The sequence below is a fragment of the Bufo gargarizans genome, chromosome 8 (assembly GCF_014858855.1).
Source record: "Bufo gargarizans isolate SCDJY-AF-19 chromosome 8, ASM1485885v1, whole genome shotgun sequence".
NCBI lineage: Eukaryota > Metazoa > Chordata > Amphibia > Anura > Bufonidae > Bufo > Bufo gargarizans.
In genome coordinates this window covers 195,137,889-195,161,300 of record NC_058087.1, presented here as the reverse complement: position 1 = coordinate 195,161,300, position 23,412 = coordinate 195,137,889, and the positions used below count along the sequence as shown (strand labels likewise).

At 44.5% G+C, this 23,412-nt stretch overlaps 1 protein-coding gene across 2 annotated transcripts in view; it reads right to left on the bottom strand.

Moving 5' to 3' along the window:
- Window positions 1–2,937: 2,937 nt before the first annotated feature.
- LOC122945335 (nuclear factor 7, brain-like) overlaps window positions 2,938–23,412 on the bottom strand; it is a 29,394-nt gene continuing 8,919 nt past the window's right edge. The window contains exons 3-9 of one of the 2 annotated variants that reach the window (XM_044304399.1): window positions 23,116–23,273; window positions 18,893–19,354; window positions 18,443–18,538; window positions 18,091–18,324; window positions 17,959–17,981; window positions 17,751–17,881; window positions 2,938–3,555 (exon numbers count right to left, since the gene is read on the bottom strand). In XM_044304399.1, the coding sequence (XP_044160334.1) occupies window positions 2,966–3,555; window positions 17,751–17,881; window positions 17,959–17,981; window positions 18,091–18,324; window positions 18,443–18,538; window positions 18,893–19,354; window positions 23,116–23,273 (1,694 nt within the window). In that variant the 3' untranslated portion in view covers window positions 2,938–2,965. Of the gene's footprint in view, window positions 3,556–14,151; window positions 14,918–17,750; window positions 17,882–17,958; window positions 17,982–18,090; window positions 18,325–18,442; window positions 18,539–18,892; window positions 19,355–23,115; window positions 23,274–23,412 lie in introns of those variants that run through there. The other variant, XM_044304400.1, reaches the window with a different exon arrangement.

The window sequence follows — 23,412 nt, the reverse complement described above, 5'->3', positions numbered from 1 at the left end:
AGTATAGGTAGTATGGTAGACAGAGATGAGATGTAGGGGTGCAGCACTGTGGAGAGCACATGTAGGATGGTAGACAGAGATGAGGAGGAGATGTAGGGGGTGTAGCACTGTGGAGAGCTTTGAGGGTGAGAACAAGCAGTTTAAATTGGATTCTATACTGTAACAGTAACCAGTGCAATGACTGGCACAGGGTGGAGGCATCGGAGCAGCAGTTAGACAGATAGATGACCCTGGTTGCTGCATTAAGTATAGCCTGGAGAGGGCAGAGTCCGGTGAGGGGGAGGCCATTTAATAGTGAGTTACAGTAATCGAGGCAGGAATGGATAGGGGCAACAATTAGAGTTTTTGTTGTTTCCATAGTGAGAAAGGTGATAGCATGACAAGATGAATGAAAGGGGTCCCTGTTCACATCTATGGATCTTTGGGCATGTCGGATTATGTTGGATGATACTTGCAGCTCTTCAGCAGTAATGCTGCAGAAGAAAAAAATGTCCTGCTTTTTCCAACAAGATGGGGCACCAAACCGCAACTCACAGAACTCACTGGCATGGGTTCAAGAACTGTTTACGGTGGAGCGAACTGTGAGCAAAGGGTTATGGTCACCACATTCCCCAGACTTGTCCACATGTGATTTTTATCAGTGGGAAAATCTAAAACAGAAAGTTTACAATCCACATTCTCTGGATGAACTCAAGGAAAACGTCACAAACACCATCCGCAGCATCACAAGCAGTATCAGCCGACAGAATCAGACCTGCCCAAAGATGCAGAGACCTGGACGGGGATCACTTTCTGCATCTTTTGTGACTTGTGGGTAGTTAAAAATAAACAATCCTCTTGCTCAATCATCTTGTCATACTATCGCTGGAGGCGGCTACTTTTTTGTGGGCTACCCTGTAGTATCAGCCTTTCAGGATCCATGCTGTCAGATGTTTGAGGATAGCAGATCAACAGAACCTGATCTCAAAGTATTATTCAGGGTTCCTCTGTTATCATTGAGGTCAAATTCTTGGGCCAGTTTGGAATATTCAGGATAATATTCGCCTTTTATTCTCAAACTTTCCTCAGAACACTCAGTGTTAGAGCTTGAGCAGGAAAAGCATACCCCAAATGAAATCTCCAAGTCCAAAAGTATTGGGGAAGCTTTGCATTCTTGCGACAAGCAAATAAGTCTACTTGTGGAAGCCCCACTTCTGAATTAATACCTCGTCCTTGAGGGTCCATTCCCCCAGATCCAACGTTTTTCGGCTTAAATAATCCACTTTCACATTGACGGTACCTTTTTGATAAATTGGACATGCATAATTTTGCTTCTGGTACCTACCCAATGGTTTATATATGAGACCACAGTCCTGTTGTCTGTCCGAATCTGGACATTGTGGTTCCTTATATCAGGAGCTAAGTATTTTAAGGCCTCCAAAACCACTCTCAGTTCTCTGCAATTTGAAGACAATCATCTGCATATTGGGTTCCAAAGCTCCCTGAGATGACATCGCTGAAGGTGAGCCCCCCCCCATCCCCAGAGACTGGTGTCTGTGGTTACAATGTGAGGGTGACAACTTATCCAGGGAATAACTGATCCTAAATTTGTCCTTGCCTCCCAACAGTATAAAGAATTTTTAACCTTGTGAGGGATCACCATATTCCTCTCCAGGGAATCCGTTCTTCTGTTCCATTGCTGAAGAATGGATCTTTTTAATGGGCGTCAATGGAACTGAGCCCACCTTAGTGCTGTAATGCAGTCTGCAAAGGACCCTAGCAGTGCCATTGTTTTTTTCACTTGCTCCTGCATTTTCTGCATTTTGTCTGGTGGAAGAAAGAGTTCCTAGAAACACAATATTTTGGGTCAGAACTAACTGAGCTTTCTCCCAGTTTATTAACCAACAACCCATTAGTCAACTGTTGGCATGTTTGGGAAAGGTGAAAACTTAACTTCTTCTTTGTCTTTGCAATCAGCAACATATCGCCTAGATATGGAACGATGACAATGTTTACCTTCCTCACCCAAGCTATTACCTCATGCATTACTTTCGTGTTGGAGCCGTTGTAATTCCAAAAGGTAGAGTCTGGAATTGAAAGTGTTTCAGGGCCACCCTTATGTATAATGCTATTCTTAAATATCTTTGATATGGCAGATGGATAGGTATGTGAAAGTAGGTGTCTTTCAGATCTACAGAGGCCATATATACGCTTGCGCCCGGCACCCATAGCTTTCTATTGGGCATGCGCCGGATCTTGGACGGTCGGGGACTGCAGAAGCCGCCCAGCTAAGTGAATATTGATGAGCTGGGCGGCGCTTCAAAAATGGCTGTTGGGCTGATGCTGGCTGGGCGCAAGAGAAGCTGAAAACCCGCCTCTTGGGCAGAAAGAACAGCGATTAGTTCAGGTTATAAAACGTGAGTTAACTGTATACATAATGTGGACAGGGGGGATACTTATATGTTTTTAATGCACATTAGAAGACCTGTACATACATATGTACAGCTAATTATGGTTATTGGGCCTGTCAGTGTCCCTTTAAACACATCACGTAGAATGCTGAGCCACTGCAGCCGGGCATGTCCTGCTGAGTATGTCACTCGTCTTATAGTAATCTTAGTATGGTGGCCATTACATTGTAACCTGGGACCATAAGGCTAAGAAAACACTAGTAATTGGTTTTGAAGCACAAACTGTCATCCTGGCACAGGTGACGAGGTGTACAGAACATGCAGTATTGTACTATACTGTAGAGAGGTGCTACTACACCGCCAATCAGTGCAAGAGGACAAGGTGTTTTACCACTGAAATGCCCATGCTGATTGGCTGGATCTTCACATTGTCTGGGGCACTGTATGTTGAAAATGGATTCAAGTTACAGTGGCCCCAAAACACCACTGTGTGTTGAAAACATTGCATCTTGAGGGACCACTAAACCAGAACAGAACAAGGTCCTTTTACTCTGTCACAGGATCCAGATCTAAGCCTACTTCGAGCTCTGACCTAACAGAATGAGGGCACGTTCAACAGCATTTTGCAGTCCTGATAGAAATATGTCCAAGCCGTTATCGTTTAGCAGAACGCCATCCTGCAGCATTAGCTCACTGTTGTCACCTTCTAACTGACGGTGACGGATCACTACACCCCCTTTCGATCTAACATGCCTGGACACTCGCATATTAAGTAGGCGTCGTGCCCTTTCTATAGGTGGCTGGTTGCGTGCTCCATTCCACCATGCCCGGGGGATCACTTCCGACCACACTACTATTAAGTCTGCGAAAAAAGAGGTAAAGCGGTCAAAATCGAAGCGTATAAGTGAAATGAGCTCCGCTACTGGTACTGAGCATAAGTCGTTGCCACCAGCGTGGATAACCAACACCGTGGGTGTCTGATTCAGTGTGCTTACAGAAACCACCTCAGAAAGAACTTGCGACCACTTGAGACCTTGAATACCTCTCCAGGCCAAGTCTGCATTAGTAAATCCCAGGTTAAGACCACATGGGCGATCTGACGCCCGCTGAGCTGCACAATTAATATACGAGTCCCCAATCAGCCAAACAGCAGGCCTCCGAACATCTGAAAGAAAGGGAGTAAGAGAAAGAACAAATGTTAACAACTATGGACAAACAACTTCGGAAGCAAATGATGTAAACCGAAAAGAGAGGAGTGAGCTGCTAATGCCGCAACGCACGCTATTACTGCAGAGGATCTCTACCCTGAAATAGGAAGTCATGTCTATAGTTCATGCCATCTAGATAGTATCAGAGAGCTCCCAGTACAAAGTTTTCAGTTATCCCTTCTGGTGGGTTCTTAGTTACCTTTTCGATACTCAGCAAACTGAAACTCATACATAAACTGGACTTGCAACTATTTACCTCGCTCCGTACAGTATTGAAACAAAGTTTAATGCGAATCGACTTTGGATGTTTCATCCAAAGTCGATTCGCTCATCCCCTCATCCCTATTCGTAACATCGCTGAGGTAGTCCAACATGCTTAATCTATCCTTCAGCTGCCAACAGAAGCATCTACTGTTAGCAGCTGTGACAGTTATAGCAAGAGAAGTGCAGCAAAAAGTTGGGCTTGTCACTGGACCATTCACAAAGTGTAGGACAGTTCTGTATTGTTCTGTTGGCAGCCATCATTTTTGCTCAGCATGAATCGAGTTTCATCAGTGAACAGCACTGAGGCCCACTGGTCCCTTGTCCAGCATAGATGCTCCCTGGCTAGCGGTCATCAATGTGGCATGTGGCCAAAGGACGTCCACTTCTCTGCCTTTCTATGACTCTTCCAGTCTCTGTATCTCGGTTACAACCTGCTGATGATACTCAGACACTGTAAGCTCAGGGGCCACCTCCATCTGAGAACATCCTGCTTGAAGCCTCGCAATGGCGAGGTACTGTTCATCAATGGTTAGGTGTCGTCTTGGTCTCATATCAAAATGTGAACAGCGTGATGAGGAGGCCTGTTGAAATACCAGTTCTAATTGAACCAGGAAATTTATTGGGCGATTCATGGATCAAACACTTGTTATGAATTTTGCCATTAAGCTCCTTGTTGGAGAACAGCAAGTTGTGCAACAAGTACTGAAACATTGAACAGTTGAACATGTGCATTCAGTGTAATGTATGTCTGTTGTTGAATCCTGCAAGAGAACTACATCTTTATGCGATAAACCAGAAGGGCTGGAATGTTACGCAGACACTAAGGGCTCACTCACACAAGCGGATGCCGTGCGGGTAATCCGCTGCGTGAAAGAGTGCCTAGCCCGCTCCGGACAGCAGAGACACAGAGCATTAACATGATTGATAATGGTCCATGCCTCTCTCTGATCTTTTTACTACAAAACGCCAGTGAGATAAAGTTGTCACCGTGATTTTGTAGTAAAAAGATCACAGAGAAGCACAGAGCGTTATCAATCATGTTAATGCTCCGTGTCTCTGCTGTCCGGAGCGGGGCTTGGCTCTCTTTCACGCAGATTACCCGCACGGCATCCGCTCGTGTGAAAGAGCCCTAACTCACCTAGAAGCATGGCATCGAAACATGCTAACAAAGAGGAACACTTGAGTAACTTACTTATAACTGGATCAACATACAGACAAGGCAACATTAAACAAAGCTTTTTTCTTTTTGAAACCTTTGCGGATCCCTGAAATGCGGATTCGCGTCCGTTCCAGCCCCATTGAAAGTGAATGGGTCCGCAAATTGTGGAACGAATGCGGACCCAAATTACGGACATGTGAATAGACCCTTACTGTGACAATTCCATGTCACCGCTGAAGCAGAATTCTGTAACAAGGCTGTTGGGTGTTCACTGGCAAATCCCGCAGTAGAGCAGGGCAGGGGCAATGTTCCAGATCCACCAGGGGATTTGGGCCTCTCATATGAAGTCAATAGAAGACAAAGGGAGTCATTTTTTAAGACCGGCACTTAATATCCCCTATAGCAGTGATGGGGAACCTTTTACAGACCGAGTGCCCAAACTGCAACCCAAAACCCACTTATTTATCGCAAAGTGCCAACATGGAATGTAACCTGAATACTGCAGTCCAATACAGTATATCTTCCATGTACTTTATCATTTAGCTATAATAGCTGCCTACATTCACTGCGCTGCCTGTGGCATTCATAGTACTCCCTGCGCTGATGAATGGCAGGAAATGTCTAAGGCATATTAATGCACCATAGACTTTTTCCAGGGTGCGGGTGCCCACAGAGAGGGCTCTGGGTGCCACCTCTGGCACCCGTGCCATAGGTTCGCCATCACTGCCCTATAGCTTGCGGTCTTTACATAACTTAAGCGATCCACCGCCCCTTCTAAGTGTAAGCTTACTTGATGTCTTATTATTTAGACTATTTTCTACGCCTAAACCAGGCGTAGAAAATGGTAAATGAGATGGGCCCTCCAACCCCTACCCTTCCATATCACACCCACTTTTTTAGATCTGGCGTGAGCGGGGAAAAGTTGCAGATTGCAACCCAAAGGACCTTTGTTTTTGTTTTTTCCCAATTGTTTTTTTTTCCCAATTGAAATCACCATCGGCAGTCAATGAAGGAGAACCTGACCCATGGAATGTATCTTGCCAGTTTATGCCAACTGGCTAAAGTTCATGTAATGTTATCATGCAAAACAAAATAGAGTGACTGCCAGCTGTTCAGAGATTACACCGTTTATCAGCCGGTAGGAGGAGACGCAAGGTAGATTCTTTGTCAGATTTTGCTAATAACGATAAACGAGGACGTGCTCTAGGGACTAGCATACAAGCGACTCCTCTTGGACAATGTCATAGCTGAGCAGAAAGACAGAAGATAACTAGGCCAGACATATTCTTTTTCTGCAACAGAAATAGCCTACAGGTAGGGAAAGAAAAGCTGAAAAAACTAAGGCTGTCTGAGAAGAATGTAGGACACAGAATCTAAAAGTACAACCTTTAAAATAAACCTAAACTTTTACTTGCAGCACTCCATACTAGTACTACTTCTCGCACAAACACATTTGAAATGGTGACAGAAGATGTTGGTTTATAGCAAGAGGATCTTCAGGTCTTTTGTGTACAAGTGAGGATCAGATTTCTCAGAAGACACTCCTGCTCCAGTCCCAAAGAGCAGATGACTTGGAGAATAGATGCCCAAGTGGTTGGAATGACAGAATCACTCTGCGTATTCCAGAACTTACGTATAATGGAGCTACTATTTCAATGTTTGCTGATTTTCAGCTGCAGTTAAAAATAACACGTGTATCATTTGTTAACATATGGCGGCGACTAACAATCCAATACACTGATCCCTCAAGGTACAATGGCCTCAGGATACAATACAGTCCTGATCAAAAGTTTAAGACCACTTGAAAAATGGCAAAAAAATCCTATTTAGCATGGCTGGATCTTAACAAGGTTCCAAGTAGAGCTTCAACATGCAACAAGAAGAAATGGGAGTGAGACAAAACATTTTTTGAGCATTCAATTTAATGAAAACAACGAATAAACTGAAACAGGCTGTTTTTCAGCTGATCAAAAGTTTAGGACCACACCTCCCCAAAAAAAATAAACACCCCTAAAACAGAAATCCAACTTCCAAACATGAACTCGGTAATGAGTAGCTCCGCCGTTATTGTTTATCACTTCCAAAACTCGTTTCGGCATGCTTGATGCAAGAGTTTCCATGAGGTGAGTGGGAACATTTCTCCAAGTGGTGAAGCGGCCGCACGAAGGCCATCTACTGTCTGGAACTGTTGTCCATTTTTGTAAACTTCCCTTGCCATCTATCCCCAAAGGTTCTTAATTGGATTTAGATCAGGGGAACACGCAGGATGGGCCAAAAGAGTGATGTTATTCTCCTAGAAGAAGTCCCTTGTCCTGCGGGCATTGTGTACTGTAGCGTTGTCCTGTTGAAAAACCTAGTCGTTACCACACAGACGAGGGCCCTCAGTCATGAGGAATGCTCTCTGCAACATCTGGACATAGCCAGCGGCCGTTTGACGCCCCTGCACTTCCTGAAGCTCCATTGTTCCACTGAAGGAAAAAGCACCCCCCCCCCTCCACTGTGGTGCGTAGAAAACATCTCAGGTGGGATCTGCTTGTCATGCCAGTAACGTTGGAAACCATGAAGGTTACATTTTTTCTCATCAGAGAATAAAACTTTCTTCCACCTTTGAATGTCCCATGTTTGGTGCTCTCTTGCAAAGTCCAAACCAGCAGTTCAATGACGTTCAAGGAGACGAGGTCTTTGAAGATGTTTTTTTGTTTTTAAAGCCCTTCAGTCTCAGATGCCGTCTGATGGTTATGGGGCTGCAGTCAGCACCAGTAAGGGCCTTAATTTGGGTTGAGGATTGTCCAGTGTCTTGACCGACAGCCAATTGGATCCTCTGGCTGGGTGCTGATGAAATTTTTTTGGGTCTTCTACTTGACATTTGTGTTCCATAACCCTCAGGATCTTACTGCGTCCCACCTCAGCAGCGAAGGCGCGCTGTGAGAGACCCTGCTTATGCAGTTCAACAACCCAACCACGTTCAAAAAAGGAGTTTCTTTGCCTTTGCCATCACAACGTGTGACTACCTGACAGAAGATAACAATGAATCCACATCTTTGCACAGATTTGTCCTTTTAAAGGCATGTGGTCCTAAACTTTGGATCAGCTGAAAAACAGCCTGTTTCAGTTTAATCGTTATTTTCAATTAATTGAATGCTCAAAATTTTTTGTCTCACTCTCATTTTTTCTTGTTGCATGTTGAAGCTCTACTTGAAACCTTGTTAAGATCCAACAATGTAAAATATGATTTTCTGACATTTTTTAAGTGGTCTTAAACTTTTGATCAGGACTGTGTGTTAGTTTCGCCTTTTAAGTTGCATTACTTTGTTCAGGAAGTGCAGGGGCGTCAAACGGCCGCTGGCTATGTCCAGATGTTGCAGAGAGCATTCCTCATGACTGAGGGCCCTCGTCTGTGGTGTAACGACTGGGTTTTTCAACAGGACAACGCTCCAGTACACAATGCCCACAGGACAAGGGACTTCTTCCAGGAGAATAACATCACTCTTTTGGCCCATCCTGCATGTTCCCCTGATCTAAATCCAATCGAGAACCTTTGGGGATGGATGGCAAGGGAAGTTTACAAAAATGGACAACAGTTCCAGACAGTAGATGGCCTTCGTGCCGCCGTCTTCACCACTTGGAGAATTGTTCCCACTCACCTCATGGAAACGGTGGCATCAAGCATGCCGAAACAATAACGGCGGAGCTACTCATTACTGAGCTCATGTTTGGAAGTTGGATTTCAGTTTTGGGGGGGTGGGGGGTTAGGGAATTTTTGGAGGTGTGGTCCTAAACTTTTGATCAGCTGAAAAACAGCCTGTTTCAGTTTATTCATGGTTTTATTTAAATTGAATGCTCAAAAAATGTTTCATCTCCCTCCCATTTCTTCTTGTTGCATTTTGAAACTCTACTTGGAACCTTGTTAAATGGGATTTCTTTGCCATTTTTCAAGTGGTCTTAAAAGGAGTCTGTTACCAGCATTTAACTTTATTAACCCTTCCCACGGCTCCCTAGCATGCTTACAGTTAATCAAAACCTTACCTCTGGCATCTTTCCTGCTGTCCATCAAAAACGATCTTCATAAGATATGCAAATGAGGGCTCACAAGTGCCCAGGGGCGGCGTTACTCTCTTAGGTGCCCTGCTTGCCCAGCCTTTTCATTGCGTCCCCCTGCCCCTTCCTACCCTTCGATCGCCTTTCTCATAGCTTATTCCGTCGATATCCTGCACCTGCGCACTCATTCCTTTGGCCGGCGCATGCGCACTGCGATGCCCATTCCTTGTACGGCATCACAGTAATTAATGCGCATGCGGCGATGGACCGCCTCCTTTGTTGAGTTTTCGCGTCGTTAGCCGGCGCATGCGCAATAGTTACTGTGATGCCGTACAAGGAATGGGCATGGCAGTGCGCATGCGCCGGCCAAAGGAATGAGTGCGCAGGCGCGGGATATCGCGGAAGAACAAGCTATGAGAAAGGCGGTCAGAGGGAAAGGATGGGCGGGCGGAGGGGGCGCAATGAAAAGGCTGGGCAAGCAGGACACCTAAGAGAGTAACGCCACCCCTGGGCACTTGCGAGCCCTCATTTGCATATTTTATAAAGATAGTTTTTGATGGATTTATAGCAGAAGGAAAGATGCCAGAGGTAACGTTTTGATTAACTGTAAGCATGCTAGGGAGCTGTGGGAAGGGTTAAAAAAGTGAAATGCTGGTGACAGACTCCCTTTAAACTTCTGATCAGGACTGTATGAGACTCATTACAGGCAAAGCGAGATATTTCAAGCCTTTGTTTGTTATAATTTGGATGATTTTGGCTTACAGCTTATGAAACCCCAAAGTCACCATTTTGAGGTCCCCTTTGCTCAGGGGGTATGGATTCATGACTAGAGTGTGACACTTTCAGTCTAGAATATTGAACCTTTACACAATATTCTAATTTTAAGCTGCATTAATGCAATTCCTTTTAATTTGCATTACTGAAATAAATACTTTTGCACGATATTCCAATTTTTTGAGTTTCACCTGTACAATGTCTCAGACTCTGATCCAACCAGTCACCATGGCCATTTCTCTGGTGAAATAGTTGTAATAGTTAGCAGCTATTTCTGACTGTTATATGTAAGGACTTGTTTTATAGGTCTTCGTTATCTGCTTATTTTTCTTAAAACTTAATTTTCTTTCATCTTGGATGAAGTTTTGGAACCGATTACTCAAGGTACAATGTTTTCAACATACAATGGTCATCCTGGAACCAATTAATATAGCAACTTGAGGGACCACTGTACTGTGAGATATCCTTGTCTACAGGTAATCTACAATGATAAGACTCTTCTTCTCATCTCCTAAAGAAGCTGACGATTGTCTGAATACTCTTCCACTTTCTCCGAGACGTTGAACTGCTTGATTTTGTTCCTGCTTCGGTTATCTGAATTCCACCCTCTTTCCCCAGCAGGAAACTAGATTATACCATGAACCACTGATTGCCTATTTATTTTACTCCAGGTCAAATACTTTATTTTATATGGGCTCATAAATGTTCACTTGTCCTGGTTATTTACAAAGTCTGTGTCCCACTGGCTCCATCTTCATAGGGTGCACACACTTCCTCCATTTCCGAGATTACTGACCAGGAATTTGGTCCATTTTGGCTAATACTTCTTGGGTACCTTGGCTAGAGCTGGCATAAACCTGCTATAACTTATGCTAGTTTTTGATGTAAGTTATAGTAAATCCAGCGTGTGGCTCCAACCCTCTAGCTAAGCCCCTTTTCTCATCACTTTAGAAAATTGGCAAGAAACTCAAAGTTGCAAATATGGTGTAAATCATAATTTGCAACTTTTTAACGCCACAAAAGTGGCATAAATAGCTCAATAAATGCCCCTCATTACATTTGCAAGAAACCCATCTACAGGTGAAACTCGAAAGATTAGAATATTGTGCAAAGTTCATTTATTTCAGTAATGCAACTAAAAAGGTGAAACTAACATGAGACTCATTACAGGCAAAGCGAGATATTTCAAGCCTTTATTTGGTATAAATTGGATGATTATGGCTTACAGCTTATAAAACCCCAGTATAACAATTTTGAGGTCCCCTTTTCTCAGGGGATATAGATTAATTAGCTGACTACAGTGTGACACTTTGAGCCAAGGATATTGAACCTTTTCACAAAATTCAAAATTTTAAGCTGCAATAATGCAATTCCTTTTAATTTGCATTACTGAAATAAATGAACTTTTGCACAATATTCTAATTTTTCGAGAGTTCCCCTGTAGTTCTAGCCAAAAGTCTCAGCTAGGGGGGGGGGGGGGGATGCTTTGTCCAATGGTCTGGTCACTTCACCCACACCTTATATTCTTAGGGGTTTCCTTATGAACTAATTGATGATTACAATGGGAGCCAGACCAGGTACTTACAGATCCTGAGACCTGGATTGTCTTTTTGCAGGCTTGGGTTGAGGATTACCCAGATATTCTATTGGGTATCTACATGCCGCCAACATGCCAACTTGAATATATTGTATCAAGCTGTTCAATATTCTATTCATTTTCTGAATGCCACCTTAATGCTAAATAACTCACACGATAGGTTCCATGCTATGCCGATCACATGCTCTCGTCACGACTAAGAACATGTTTGTCCGAAACGCGTAGACGTTCATTTGGAACACTGAGGTGATGCTGTCACTGTATGGATTTGTACTAGACTGAAGAAAGGAGCCCACGATATTTTCTAACTTCGATGCTGGATCCATCGCTTTATTTCCACTTCCGACTCTCGCCATTGTTGGAGCATACATTCATTTTTGGCTAAAACTCCTGCTATCTCAAGATCATATACCAGACCAATTTTCTTTTTTAAGCATCCAATGAATCATCCTCTGATTGTATCCTTCTGTGGGAAACCTTTAAGGTGTATCTTAGAAGTTTTCTTAAATCTTCTATTTCTATGTGAAGAAAGACTATTTGAGACGGGTGGAGGCGGCGGCACTTGCATGCTCATCTTCACAAGCCGCTTTTATTGCAGAGCCTACAGACGAGACTAGAAGTCGTTGATTGCAATTGGGTAGGCAATATCTTCTTTTGCAATAAAAGGCCTGCAGATCTCAATCATTTGCCAGAGGTTTTAGGAGGTACTCAATGTATTAGTCTACTGGCACATCTAGTTCCCTGGCTATCCTTTGAATCTACTCATCTTGGGGGGATTGCTGACTGATAATTTAGGTATCAGAACTAGGTATTCCCAGTTTTATGACGACCTTTATTGTACTAGATTTTTACACACTACTCAAGAACTGCATAACAGTCTTTTGAATGCACAATTTTCTACATAAAAGAGGACCTTTCACCTGGAAAAACATTGCGAACTAAGTATCCTGACATATACAGCGGCGCCCAGGGATCTCACTGCACTTACTATTACACCTGGGCGCCGCTCCGTTTGGCCACGATGTCCTCCGGTATGTTCGCTCACTTGGTTATAGTAGGCGGAGTCTGTCCTTGTTCTGCTAGGCGTCTCCTCCTAGGCTGTAGCGCTGGCCAATCGCAGTGCAGAGCTCACAGCCTGGGAGGTTAGCTTACAGCCTAAGAGGAGACGCCTAGCAGAACAAGGACAGACTCCGCCTACTATAACCAAGTGAGCGAAGATACCGGAGGACATCGCGGCCGAACGGAGCGGCGCCCAGGGATAATAGTAAGTGCAGTGAGATCCCTGGGCGCCGCTGTATATGTCAGTATACTTAGTTCACAATGTTTTTTCCAGGTGGAAGGTCCTCTTTAAGTCCTACTTTTTTTCTGAGGAGGAGCTTTTGGTGGCCCTTAATGCAACCGGTAGTATTTTGTTAATTGTGTGCTCCTGCCACTACAGAGCCTATTCTTGTGTACGGATTCCACAGCATATATGGATCAGTGAAAAGCACTAAAGCCAAGCCCAAACATCAGGGGCCTTGTTTTGACATTTGTAATAGTATAGAAGCAAATTGTATGAAAGTTTAGTGACATCTTAAGTAGCAGGGACACCAGTCTAACCAAAGACATCTTTTGGGAATTTCCCTGGCAGTCTGCCAGACTGAGGAGGTTACAAAAGGAATTACCTGTGCAGCAACATGGGCAACTTTTCTATGAAAAATAAAAATGTTTTTGAAAGCAAAGACTCTTCCGATACAGTGGATGTGCGCGGTGCACAGTGTTTTTACTGTAGAGAGTATACATGTCTTGCATCCTCTCCCTTTGACAAGCTAAGATTTAGGGGAGAGGATATCTTTTAGAAGTCTCTTCATATACACCATTCTTAGCCATAACATTAGGGAATGACATCGGTTCCCTTGTGACTACTGCAGGCAGCAAGTAAAGATTCAGTTCTCGAAGAGGTGTTGTAAGCCGGAAGAAATGTGCAAGAATAGCCATCTGATCTGCTATGACTATGGCCAAATTGTGATGTCTAGAGTCTACGCATCATCCAAACTGCAGGTCCTATCAGGTGTTACTGTGGTCCAAGGAAAGACCACCAGTGAGCCAGCAACACGGTCAGGGGAACTTAGGGCTCAATGATGTGTGTGGGGACGAAGGCTAGCCTTTCTGGTCCGATCCCACAGCCAGGCTACAGTAGCACAAATTTGTAAAAAAAGATACTGGTGGCAACGATAAAAAAAAAAATAAAAAAAAAATAGTGTCAGAACAGACAGGACATTGCAGCTTGTTGAGCAACAGACCTGTTAGACTGCCCATACAGACATCTGAAAGCACCTACACTGTGCAAGTGGGTCTCAGAAATAGACCATGGTAAAATGTGGGATATGTTAGAAAAATCTGAAACATGGAGACCCTACCTCATAACATACAGGACCTGCTGCTATCATCTTGGTACCACAGGACTCCATCAGGGATCCCATAGAGTCCATGACTCAGAGCAGTTTTGTAGCCGGCTATTTTGGCGGGATGCTTCTTTAAAAAAATATTGCAGGGAAAAAATAAATAAAAAGGTATTCTGGTCAATACATACAGACCCTGCAAACAGTGTGAATGTAGCCCAACTGACGGTGCTCTGACCAGAAGGAAGGTATAGAGAAGCAGCAGGCAGATACATGATGGCAGTAACAAGACCGCTTTGTATTATACCAGAGGAAAATAAATGACTACACGCCTCTTTGCTCATTGTGGGTCGTTTCATGAATTTAATTGAAAATTACAAAAAACAAACAACAAACTAAAAGAAAGGTTAAACTACAGTAAAATCACAGTCTCATGAAACATTGACCTCTGACAAGAAATGCTACCAGACCACCAACGTGAGCAGCAGGAGACATTCAGAATTCGATCAAATCACAACCAACTTGGGAATGGAAACTATCACTCCTCAGCCAGGACCACGCGAATGCTCAGTTATGTACGAGACGCAGAGCATCGACGTTGCGGCCGGAGTCATGGAGGAACGGGGACAGGTAAGGAAACAGTTTCTCGGTGAATGTGGCTCTGAACGTGTAGATGGCAGACATGTCATCAGCGTTGTAGAAGGAGATCTGGCCTCCCTCGTAATCTATGTACACCCCGATTCTCTTCGGCTTGGAATCCAGGATCAAGGTCTTGGAAGGAGACTCCAGAGCCTTGTAGGCATTACCGTTCCTCAGCCAGATGGCCCAGTAGCCGTTCTTGGGGTTCAGCTTGATCTTACCCTTGCGGTTGCTTGACTCGCTGGCCATGCCCACATCCCAAGCGGTCTTGTCTCCCACTTCCACCTCCCAGTAATGGCGGCCAGAATCAAAGCCCTGAGAACCCAGGACCAGGATGCACTGGCTGAAGCGTTTGGGATTGTCAGGGAGTGGAAGCTTAGAGTCTCCATATTTAACACTGGTCAGGCCGTCGGACAGGATCAAGTTGGGGTGCGCAGTGGAAGGGTCTAACATCATAGGGGACAAGTCTAGGCAGCAACGATAAAAAAAAAGGAAGAAAAAAAAAATACATTTCAGTTTGTCACGTATCAGCCTGTGTAAGAGAACCTTATGAGGACGGTGCAGTGAGAAGAGCTCACCACCGTCCACTAGGATCCAAGAACTCTGTCCGCATGGAATTCACATGTCCTCTTTGCCCTTGTGTTAACTCACATACTTCCAAAAAAATATAGGCCCTAGTGGGCTAAAGATCTCCATGTACTAGTATAAAATAGTGGGTCCTACTGGGACAGTGAACATGGAAATACTGGAAAATATAACTACTTGGTTCTCTGGAACGTGGTTAATAAAGCAATGTGTCATAAAATATACCTTAATCAGCCATAAAGTTAACCCTGTCCTGCCTCATTACATACTATATCAGAAGACCTATGTAGGTCCTGTGAGTTGATATAACAATATGTAACTGTGCAGGCATTGGTTGAATTATACAGCCGTTCCATTGCTCTAGTGGCCAGAATACAGACCCTCTAGATGCCGCCTGAGGCCTAACACAATAGCTGAAAAACTTCAGAATATTATATGCATGATCAAACTCAGACCTTTAGGTCCCTGTGGAAATAAAATGAAACTGAATTTCATATATGAACCGCACAGCAAACACTGCTGCTTTATTCATCCAGCTTCCCAAAAAAAAAAAAAAAACACATAAAAAAGCGACCAAAAAGTATTTCGGATCCAGAATAAACAAACAAAAATAATGCATTAATTTAGCATCACTAATTGGATTGACCCAAAGAATAATGTAAGGGGTATTCCAGTTATAACAATCCACAGGACAGGGGATGATAGGGGATCAGATTGGAGGTGGCCCTACCGCTGGGACCCCCAATCATAAAAACAGAGGCCTCATCCCCAGTGGAGTCCCCCTGATGAGGACAGAGCGACTGGTTGCAAAAGCGCGTCCCTGCTCCAATCATTTCTACGGGAGCACCGGAGATGGCAGAGTGCTGTACTCGGGCATCTCTGGCACTCCCATAGAAATACATGAAGCGGGGCACACTTTTCTGACTACTTCATGGGGCTCCCAGCAGTAGGACCTCCGCCAATTTTTCCTGTGGATAGGGGATAACTTGTAATAACCGGAATACTCCTTTAAACATATTTACACCACATGGTGAACACCATAAAAATAAAACCGAAAAAGCAAAACTTAAAAGAACTGCATTTTACATCCCCCACATGAAAGATTTAATAGAAGTATCAAAATTAGAGCATCCAATTAAAAACAACTTGTTTAGCAAAGAAAACTCTCATGTCTAAACGGACAGAAGCGGGGGGATTAAAAAAATAAAAGTAAAATATAAGCCAGCTGGGAATGCGGTGGCAGTGACCAACCAGAGCCAGCCGTATCGAGAATGGGAGAGCAGTGGATCGGCAGGGGGAGTATTAAAACTTTTTAATCATTTGCAGGGCACAGAGAATTGTTCGAATCGCACTGGAATATCCCTTTAAGGGGCTACAAAAAATAATTTGTTTAACATTATGTATGCCCCCTCCTAGTGTGGCCAAAAAGACTCACCTATCGAGGTCTCCTGTGGTACCTGACACCAAAAAGTAGAAAAGCAGATATTTTAACCCCTAAGAGGGAACCAATCGCAACAGGCTCCCTCATTACAGAGAACTACTTTTTACTTTGCAATATTTCAGAGAACCAGGAGTGTGCTTCATCGCCCAGTCCTCCTTCACTGATAAGTTGCTCCAAATTCATGGATAGGAAGAGGCCTGTCCGATCAAGGAAAAGCTGCATAGCGGCCTCTTTTCAGAAGCTGTGGTATACATTAGAGGAATAACACTACTTCTGACCATATTATGACTTTTGGAAGGTACTATCATGTCTCCCATAGACCACACATGGCAAAACAGGAGATTTTGCTTCCCGATCTCTCTGCAGCACACCTCCATGAGCAGCAGCAACAGTAGTAATTATACAGCAGTGAATTATGGCTGCCGCTCTGTGGATGGACAGTGGGGGCTTCTAACCGGCAATGAGGTGACTGAAGAAGCCTTTAAGCTGACCATAAAAATTAAGACTGTAGGTAGGTGGTGCATGTCACTTCCTGAAGCCATGGTGTTCAGCAAAACTTTCCCTGGAGCATCACACTGCATCCGCCCGTTTGTCTGCTTTCCATAGTACATACAATAATCTCTTCACCAGATTAGTGAAGCACACGCATCCAATCATCTACATGATGTAAAAGAAAACCGGATGCATCAGACCCGGAGAGTTTCCATTTCTCTGTCATCTTCTGATGTCCACATGCCCAGGTGTTTTGGTGGTGGACGAGGTCAGCATGGTCATTCTGACCAGCCTGTGGCTACACAGTAAGTTGAAATGCCCTATGTGTTCTGACAACTTACTAACATAGGCAACAAATTTTGGCAAGTAGCTCTTTTGTGGGACAAGCTAGCCTTCACTGCCCACACAAAATCCCCAAGCCCTGTGTGGCCGTGACGCTGTTGCTGGTTCAGTAGGTCTTGTTCCTTGGAGCACTGCTGTTTTGGAGACACATTTTTCATTTTAATAATATTAAATTCTAAATGAAAAATGTAAAAAAAAAAAACTAAAAATGCCCGGTATCTGAGGGCCTTGGTCCTGAGAGGGTTAATGTTATGGCTGAGCAGTGTACATTCCAAGCACCATTTCACGTCATCACCCTATGAGGCAGGGTAATATGGTGGCCAATATATTTAGTTACATTGAGACCACAGAGGCTGCGGCAGATGGGAGGATTTCCCCGACACTGCCTTACACTAACCAAAGAGGAGTGGAAATATCACCTCTACATGTTCAGTACTTACATGGCACAATGAAAGATTTCATCTGCTTCCAAATCGAGTACTGAATGGGCCCCTTGAATGTTCCCTGACACAGATCCTTAGAGAGAAGCGTGTTCCCAGCTACTATCACATCCTTCTGCTGCTCCTGGCACCTGGACATAAGGTAGAAACATCAGCACAAAACAGTCTAATATCTTAAAAATCAAACACAAATGTTACACAAACTTACTTTTCAATGAATGTCTTGATGCCCTGGAGAAATAAAAGAAAATTGTCATTAGGAAAACAAAAGTGAGGAGACAAGGAGCCAGCACCATAAAGCTCAGCCGAGGGTTCACAGGACGTAGGCAGCAGCACTTACTGTGAGGAAAGAGATGGAGTCTGCATCGTTCATTCTCTCATCAGCAACCGTGATGGTCTGTTTAATGTTGTCCTGGTTCTCCTGCATCTTCACCATGTTGCTCTCCATCTCTTTCAGCAGGTTTTCTCCCTGTTCCTGAAGCTGCTCCAGAAGCTTCTCCTCTCCCTCCTTCAAGAACGTGCGCAGCTTCTCAAACTCTGACTCGATGTGCTGCCGGCACTCAGATATGTTGGTCTGAAGAGAAAAAAATAATAATACCAAAATGCTAAAGACATCATCTGTCCACCACACATGGAGGCCGATGCAGTGTGTAGACTTCCATTCTGCTTCTCTACAGGGACCGATCACTCACCTTGTGCTGCTCAACCTTCTCGCTCTGCTGGCTGGTCAGCTGTTCAGTCACCTTCAGAGCTTCTTCTAATGGAGCCACAATGGCCGACAGCTCTGTCTGCGGAGGAAGCAATACTTGTAATGCTCTTCATCTTAGATTTACATTGTTTGAAGTTATCCTAGTGACTAACTTCACAAATACTGTCACAGAAATTGTGTTATATTAGAATCTATAGTGCAGCGATTCGCAGAATCTCCCGCCTGCCCAGAGCAGCAGAGTTCCCACCAGTGACTGTCATGAGCTCATAATATGGGGACCCCTTGGCATGTGCTGCAGCTGTTCATTATAAGACTTTGGGCAAAACAGCTGGAGAATGGCCCAGCATTTTGCTGGTGACAGATGCCCTTTAAGCTGGCAGCAGCACAATCAACTAACACTGTTGGAGGTGAGCAGTGCCTCCTTACAACTTACCCTGTACACTCCCACTGCATCCAGGATGGGCAGGAAGGTGTGACTTGCGTGTTTCAGAGAGTCCCGGCAGATGACGCAGCTCAGTGTCCCATCATCTTTACAGTACAGCTTCAGCCTCTCATCGTGCTCAGGACAGTTCTCTGATGGTTTAGGTTTCTCTGAAGGTTTAGTCGTGGTCAGTGCAGCATTAGTACCAACCGTCTTCTTCACCAGGTTCGCCAGGGCTCTATTGGTGGTGTACCTCTTCTCAGTGATGACCTCCTTACAGTCAGGACAGGTGAAGGATTCCTGCCCGTTCCAGGCCTTGTCAGCACAGTTACGGCAGAAGTTATGGCCGCATTCCACCATGACTGGATCCTTGAAGAGCTCGCTGCACAGAAGGCAAGTCAGTTCTTCAGCAAAATCCCCAGATGCCATTGCTGAATTGGTTGATGGAGCAATTTCAACATCAACCTTCGCTTTCTAAAGAAAGAAGAGAATAACTGGGGTTAAGGCAGGTGTGTTCCTGGGGTAGGCTGTCAACAATGGCAGCATCCGTAATTACAGGAAGGACTCTGAGAAGGTGAAAACCTTGGGCAAAAAAAAGATAATATATAAAAAAAAAAAAAAAAAAAGAGAATATAGAAGATCAAACCATAACAAATGTAAGTGAAGAGCTAGCACCACGGAGTCAATGTGCACAGGTCATCGTGACATCTCCACCGTTAGAGGGAGATATATCACAACTGCAGTATGGAGACTCATAAGAGCAGAGCTACAAGTTTTTAAACACTTTTAAAGGAGGTCCTCCGTTTTTTTAAATTATTATTATTAACAATGGCCAGAATGAATGAAAAATGATACTCACTTCACCGCTCCTAGTTGTTTTCCATTTCCTTGTGAAATGCCCCTAGCCACCCCCCTCTTCCCCAGGATTGTCTGACCAGTGATTTCCTATGTGTTGAGAGGGAGCAGAAAAGATGGAGTCGTGCAAAGTAAATTTGCCTTGTATCGTAATGGTGTCTCAGTGTGCCATACTGAGCGGATGGGTTGTGCAGTATCTGTGCAGAGTGGAAACTACACCTCTCAGCATCCCAATTAAAAGATATCATATGTCATCTGTGAGCAGCTTTACATGCACAAATCTCTTACCGCCCTGGAATGGCTCTAACACTAAAGACACTGGGGGAGGGGGGGGGGGGGTGAAAGGATCCTTCATTCCACCAGTGAAGAATGAGGTGGAGGCTGCACAGGCCCTTGTGTGATGCAGGGTGCAATTTTGCACTTAAAAGGGATTCTGTCACCAAGTTTTGGGCTATAGAGCTGCGGACATGCACGGCTAGATCGCCGCTAGCATGTCTGCAATATGCCGGTCCTATAGGGCTGTGTGCTTTTATTTTCTTTAAAAAAGCATTTTGGAGATTTGTAAATTAGTCTTGTAGGTGCCCGAGGGGCTGTACGTACCTTCCTGGTGCCCAGCGCCGCCCGCCTGTGAAGGAGCCCAGCACCGCCTGTGTCCTCCGAATCTCCTCCTTTCATCACCAATAAATTGCCGTAATCTCACGATGCGCGAGCTCACGCATGTGCAGTTTTTTTCCCTGAGGCTGATGCCAGCACAGGGAAGGAACACTATACCGGCACTGCGCATGCGCGAGATTACAGCAATATATCGGTGATGAAAGGAGATTTGGAGGATGCAGGCGGTGCTGGGCTCCTTCACAGGCGAGCGGCGCTGGGCACCAGGAAGGTTCGTACAGCCCCTCGGGCACCTACAAGACTAATTTACATATCTCCAAAATGCTTTTTTAAAGAAAATAAAAGCACACAGCCCTATAGGACCGGTATATTGCTGACATGCTAGTGCCGATCTAGCCGTGCATGTCCGCAGCTCTATAGCCCAAAACTTGGTGACAGAATCCCTTTAAGGGGTTTTGTGTCACTGTAGAGAAAGTTAATACCTGGCACTTACTAATGTATGGAGATTGTCCATAGTATCTCTTTGCTGGTTTCATTCATGTTCTAGTCGCATTTATACATACACTACTGGTTTCCATGGTTACAGCCAACGCTGCAGCACAGATAAAAGGAGCACGGACAGCACTGGTGCCCTAGGTTCGACTCCGACCAAGGGCAACATCTGCATGGAGTTTGTATGTTCTCCCCGTGTTTGTGTGGGTTTCCTCCCGCACTCCAAAGACATACTGACAGGGACCTTAGATTGTGAGCCCCATTGGGCACAGTTGGATGCTAATGTCTGTAAAGCGCTGCAGAATATAGTAGCGCATAAAATAAATAAATTGGGATCTGCTGCGCAAGCGGGCCTACTCGCGCTCCAACGATCCCAGCCACCAAGGAGTCCAACACTTTTCCCTATAGTGTGCAAGCATGTCCACCACTGCTGGATTGCAGGGTGGTCATAACCATGGAAACGAATCATGCATAATGTGATGGAAAAGGAGGCAATATGGAGAATCACAATACATTAGTAACTGTCTACATGATAAATGCCATATGCTGGAGAAAAATCGTTGAATAAACGCTTTTCACCATTTAGACTAATAGTAATCTCATACTTGAAATAAAAAACTGCAGCTCCAGCCCAAGGCTAGGGCTTCATGGTGACTTTAGCTGCACAACAAGAGAGTATATCGACATCCTATGTAATGATTGTGAATGTGGTCAAACTGCATCACGCAATATAATTCGCCTGTGACGTGGCAGTTGCCCAATATTTGGTTGCATTTGACTTTGCATAAACTTCCATTTAAGTTGCATAGAAAGGTGACTCACCTGCGATAGTATAAAATGGCAGACCTATCTTTTGAGTATTGCAAATCTTAAAGAGGTTGTCCAGAATTTGTACATTGATGGCCTATCTGCAAGAAGGCCATCAATATCTTAATGGTGGGGCTCCGAGGCCCTGCCAATCAGATGTTACCCAGTAGCTCTGGCGTCGGAATTACACAGCTCCATAGCTATAGAGGGAACGGGACTGGTTACTGCACCGCTGCTCTCATTCACTTCAATGGAAGCAGCGCTGATCTGATCCGCCAAATAACTGGACTTACTGGCTGCTCCAGATAAACAGTAATAAGAGGTCAACTGTACAGACGAGACACTTATTATAGTCCGTTCTGGAGCCTTATGGACACTGCAGTCATGCAGAGCATCAGGTGGACTTTTTCTGCATTACAGAACTACATCACCTGCGAAGATGTAACACAATATTAAAGTGCCGAAAAAAATTGAAAAAAACGTCCCGTTATTTGTGGCAGGAATGGCAGAGGGTCTTCTGCTGTTTTCAACCTCTGTATTGCAAGGGTTAAGCGTCACGGGTAAAACCTGCAACAGAAGTTGACATGCTGTGGATTGAAACCCACAGCTCAAGTCAGTTTATGCTCCAGGTTTTTCACAGATTATGGAAAGGTTAAAATTCCACTGTTATGGTAAAATTTTTCTGTTTTGGAAGATTTTTCTTCAACGTGCAAAAATCTAGTTTTCACCCCTCAAATGGTCCTGGTGTCACAGACGAAAAAAAAGAAAAAGAAAAAATCATCCCGTATTGGGGTAAAATGTCACCCAAGATACAAATGTAACGCAGATATCAAACATCATCTGACCATAAGACCCAGGAAGCCGGTCATCAGATAATGAAGTCATTCAAGAATGGATCAATACAGCACAAGGGTAGAAGATGTAAGATTAAGGCAGGGCATACAGCGGTGACATGCTGTACAATAAAGAGGAGACCCCCCATCATTACAGGGATTACAATGGGTGGGATTCCAAGTACTGGATCCCAATAACACAAGTGTCCTCCATAGAGAGACCTCCGAAAATCCAGAGGAGATCTGCTCAGCATTAGAAAGGACATTGAAATAATATATGCCCCCCAACCCCCCCCCTTCAGATGAGTGAGGGTGCCTTCACTCATACTTAATGCCATCCATAGATTCACCTTGTAGAAAGGCTGCTCTGATCTCACAGGGTGGCACGTGATCCTATCCTTGGCTCTAAACATACAGCTTATGTACAGAGCCTTTAGGGGTGGTTTAGAGAAATATAAGGGAGGGCACAGTCCCCAGTCATGGAGGTCTTATATTTTGAGTGTGCGTTTCCTCTATAATCCAGCAGATATCTGGATCAATAGAAGGAGGGGAGATGCAGCAGCTCTGCCAGCAGAAAGAGCGGGCGTTGTGGCGACAGCTGGCAGGGTAGACCGGGAGGACTGAATGCCGCATTACCTTTGCTTCAGAGGTGCCAAAATCATTTTTTCGTTTCAGAGGAGCTTTTCCCTCTTCCGCTGGTCCGGGGTCCGTACTGTTAATCACCTGCCCTTCTTTCACTGGTTTGGGAATCACCAGTCGGGTTTTGTCCACCCATTCGTTTTGGCGGCGGTTCACTGCGGAAACAAGTGAGCTCTCATAATCAGGGGACAACGGAGGTGTAAGCTCCTCTAGCTGGACACGTACCAGATCAGCCATCCGGGTCAGTGAACAGCCAGGGAATACAATGGAGGCTTCACTTCCAAATACAACACA